The following is a 358-nucleotide window of genomic DNA, read 5'->3' on the forward strand; positions in this document are numbered from 1 at the left end:
AAGAGATGAAGAAGAGGAAGAAAGACACACCATGAGGCAGACATGATAGATAGTCTCTCCATCTTTGTTTGGAGACGTAGGCAAGCAGGCAGGCAATCAGGAAGGAAGGAAAGATACAGCAGCAAGAGAGAGGCAAACAAAGAACGGACAGGAAGCAAAACAACAGACACACAGGGATGCGAGGTGGATGTGGAGGTCTTCAGCTACGTGTCTACTCTCATGTCTACTACTATGTCTACTCGTATGTCTACGACTCCTCTTATGACTGTATACGGCTCCGATGACTCTAAATAGTCAGATCATTCCTTCTGTAATCATGGCTGTCTTGTAATTCTTCATGCTTTTCTTCTTCTTTTTC

General features: G+C 44.1%; 1 protein-coding gene across 1 annotated transcript; it reads left to right on the forward strand.

Annotated features, from left to right (window-relative positions):
- CSUI_010214 (uncharacterized protein) lies at positions 1-352 on the forward strand. The gene has a single exon (XM_068070319.1). It carries the CDS (start codon positions 43-45, stop codon positions 292-294), a length of 252 nt encoding a protein of 83 aa, XP_067917705.1. The 5' UTR covers positions 1-42; the 3' UTR covers positions 295-352.
- The last annotated feature ends 6 nt before the right edge of the window (positions 353-358 follow it).

The sequence above is a fragment of the Cystoisospora suis genome, assembly GCF_002600585.1.
Source record: "Cystoisospora suis strain Wien I chromosome Unknown contig_6922, whole genome shotgun sequence".
NCBI lineage: Eukaryota > Apicomplexa > Conoidasida > Eucoccidiorida > Sarcocystidae > Cystoisospora > Cystoisospora suis.